The sequence below is a fragment of the Centrocercus urophasianus genome, unplaced genomic scaffold, assembly GCF_019232065.1.
Source record: "Centrocercus urophasianus isolate 14NV4802_14NV808 unplaced genomic scaffold, USGS_Curo_1.0 seq_30, whole genome shotgun sequence".
NCBI lineage: Eukaryota > Metazoa > Chordata > Aves > Galliformes > Phasianidae > Centrocercus > Centrocercus urophasianus.
Genome location: NW_024884867.1, coordinates 348,566 through 350,979, shown reverse-complemented (window position 1 = coordinate 350,979; position 2,414 = coordinate 348,566). Strand labels below are relative to the sequence as shown.

Sequence of the window (2,414 nt, the reverse complement as noted above, 5' to 3'; positions counted from 1 at the left end):
GCGCAGAAGGAGGAGGAAACAACCTCTTTTTTGTTGTTGCTTTACTCGTTTGTTTAAAGTCCTGCCGAGCCGAGAGGAGGGGAGCTGGGAGGGGACCCGAAAAGCAAACCAGATCTTCACACCTGGGGCGCTGAAATTAGGAGATGAAGTGCAGAGGAATCCGGCAAGCGTTTTGGAAAGGAGGAGAAGGGGGGGTCCTCAGCTTGACAGAGGCCGAGGAGGGGGAAGGCTACAACTTTCGACCGTCGAAAGGGCTTCAAAGTTTGGAAAAGTTGATAGGAGACGAACTCCGAAGGGGCGGGCGGCCCCCCTTCGCCGCCCCCGGGGTGAGCGGTACGGCAGGCCTCGGGTCCTCGGGCTGTGCGGAGTCGGTGCGCTAACACCAATGCTCGCTTCCCGCTGGGAGCCGGGGCGGGGATGGGGTGGACTTATTTTTCTCTTAAGAAGCGATCCCCAGCTTTGTCGTTGGAATTGCCGGCCAGCCAGGGAGTGTCCGCACCCTGCCGCAGCCCGGCGGGGGTTAGGGACGCTCCGAGCCGGCTCCCAGCCCCGGGCCGCCTTTGTCTTGCAGATCTCTGTCCCAGCGAGGGTGACAGCGATGCCGACAGCAAAGACGACCCTTTGCTAGAAGCCAGCGAGTCGGGCAAAATCAGCACGACCACGGCCACCACCCCCGCGCCGGCCAGCTCCGGTGCGGCCTCAAGCGACGACCCCCGGGAAAAGGGGGGCAGCCCCTCCAAAAGCCACTTCTTCCCCAGCGACTCGGCGACGAGTCGGAGCCGGGAGAGGACGGAAAAAGCCCCTCCGGACTCCCGGCACAGCCCGGCCACCATCTCCTCCAGCAGCCGGGGGGGAGGCTTGAGCGGCGAGGAACTGAAAAGCCCCCTTCGGGACGGCCCTAAAGTAGACGAGAACCGGCTGCTGGGCAAAGAGCCCTTCGCCCCTCTCACGGTCCAGACCGACAGCACGGCGCACCTGAGCCAGGGACATTTGCAGAACCTGGGTTTTCCCCCTGCTCTGGCCGGCCAGCAGTTTTTCAACCCTCTGGGAAACGGGCATCCACTGCTGCTGCACCCCGGGCAGTTCGCTATGGGGGGGGCTTTCTCCGGCATGGCCGCGGGCATGGGTCCGCTGCTCGCCACAGTGTCGGGGGCTTCTGCCGGCGGCTCGGGACTGGACAGCACGGTGATGGCCACGGCGGCCGCCCAGGGACTCTCGGGAGCATCCACGGCCGCTCTGCCCTTCCACCTGCAGCAGCACGTCCTGGCCTCTCAGGTACGTTCCGACGGCCCCAAGTGGGCAGGTTCTTTCTGCCTCAGGTTTCCCAGTGTCCCTCCGAAGCAAGCGGGGCACCTCCCCTCGCTGCATAAGGAATTGGGTTGGGGGTGGGCGGGTGTGAGGCTTTGGGGAAGCCTCGCCGCTGAGGAGTGGCCCAGGTGGAGCCCCCAGCTCCTTGTGCCCCACTCCGGGCAGCCTCGGTGCGGGACCAGGCTGAGCCTTCGAGGTTCCGGGGGTCCGGAGCGGACCTGACCGGTTTTGTCGTTCGTGTTGTGGAGGGGAGAGGAGGGCAGAAAGAGGGCACGCGTTGCTAACACTTTTTCTCTCCCTCCTCCCCCTCCCGCAGGGCTTGGCCATGTCTCCCTTCGGCAGCCTCTTCCCCTACCCCTACACCTACATGGCGGCGGCGGCGGCGGCTTCCAGCGCGGCCTCCAGTTCTGTGCACCGGCATCCCTTCCTCAACGCCGTGCGGCCCCGGCTCCGCTACAGCCCCTACCCGTTGCCCGTGCCCCTGCCCGACGGCAGCAGCCTCCTCACCACCGCGCTGCCCGGAGCCCTGGCCGCGACCTCCGGAGAGACCAAAGGCAGCGCTCTGGCCTCCAGCCCCGGCGCCGTGCCTCTGGACTCCGCCTCGGACCTCACCAGCCGCTCGTCCACGCTCTCCTCCGGCTCGGTATCCCTGTCCCCAAAGCTGGGAGCCGACAAGGAGGCGGCTACCAGCGAACTGCAGAACATCCAGCGCCTGGTCAGCGGCCTCGACCCCAAGCAGGACAGATCCCGCAGCGGCTCCCCGTAGCCGCCAGCTCATTTCAAACCAGTCTCGCAATGCACTTTGTTTGAAAGAAACCACATCCTCCATCCCGCCAAGCCTTTCAGCCCTCCCTCCTATCCTCCCCCCTTTCCCCTTTTTATTTTATTGGGTTTTTTTTGTTTGTTTGTTTTTTTAAGTTTTATTTTTAATATAAATCGCCCGGCGTCTTGTGGGCGCTGATCAGCAAAAAGTGTCGAGCTGGGGGAGGGCGGGGAAGGGCCGGGCTGGGAGCCGGGCCGGGAGCCGGGCCGGGGGCTGCCGCACCGAGGGGCCGCCGGAATGCGTCCCACCCCCCCACCCCCCTTCTTCACTGTCTAAAAAAATA

The 2,414-nt window shown here is 64.6% G+C and overlaps 1 protein-coding gene across 3 annotated transcripts in view; it reads left to right on the top strand.

Moving 5' to 3' along the window:
* The window catches only part of TBX3 (T-box transcription factor 3), a 146,653-nt gene that overhangs the window by 8,985 nt on the left and 135,254 nt on the right, over positions 1-2,414 (top strand). For 2 of the 3 annotated variants that reach the window (XM_042828960.1, XM_042828959.1), the window contains exons 7-8: positions 572-1,275; positions 1,625-2,161. The exons of the other annotated variant lie outside the window; for it this stretch is intronic. In XM_042828960.1, coding sequence (XP_042684894.1) covers positions 572-1,275; positions 1,625-2,074 — 1,154 coding nt within the window. In that variant the 3' untranslated portion in view covers positions 2,075-2,161. Of the gene's footprint in view, positions 1-571; positions 1,276-1,624; positions 2,162-2,414 lie in introns of those variants that run through there. 3 annotated transcript variants of the gene reach the window in all.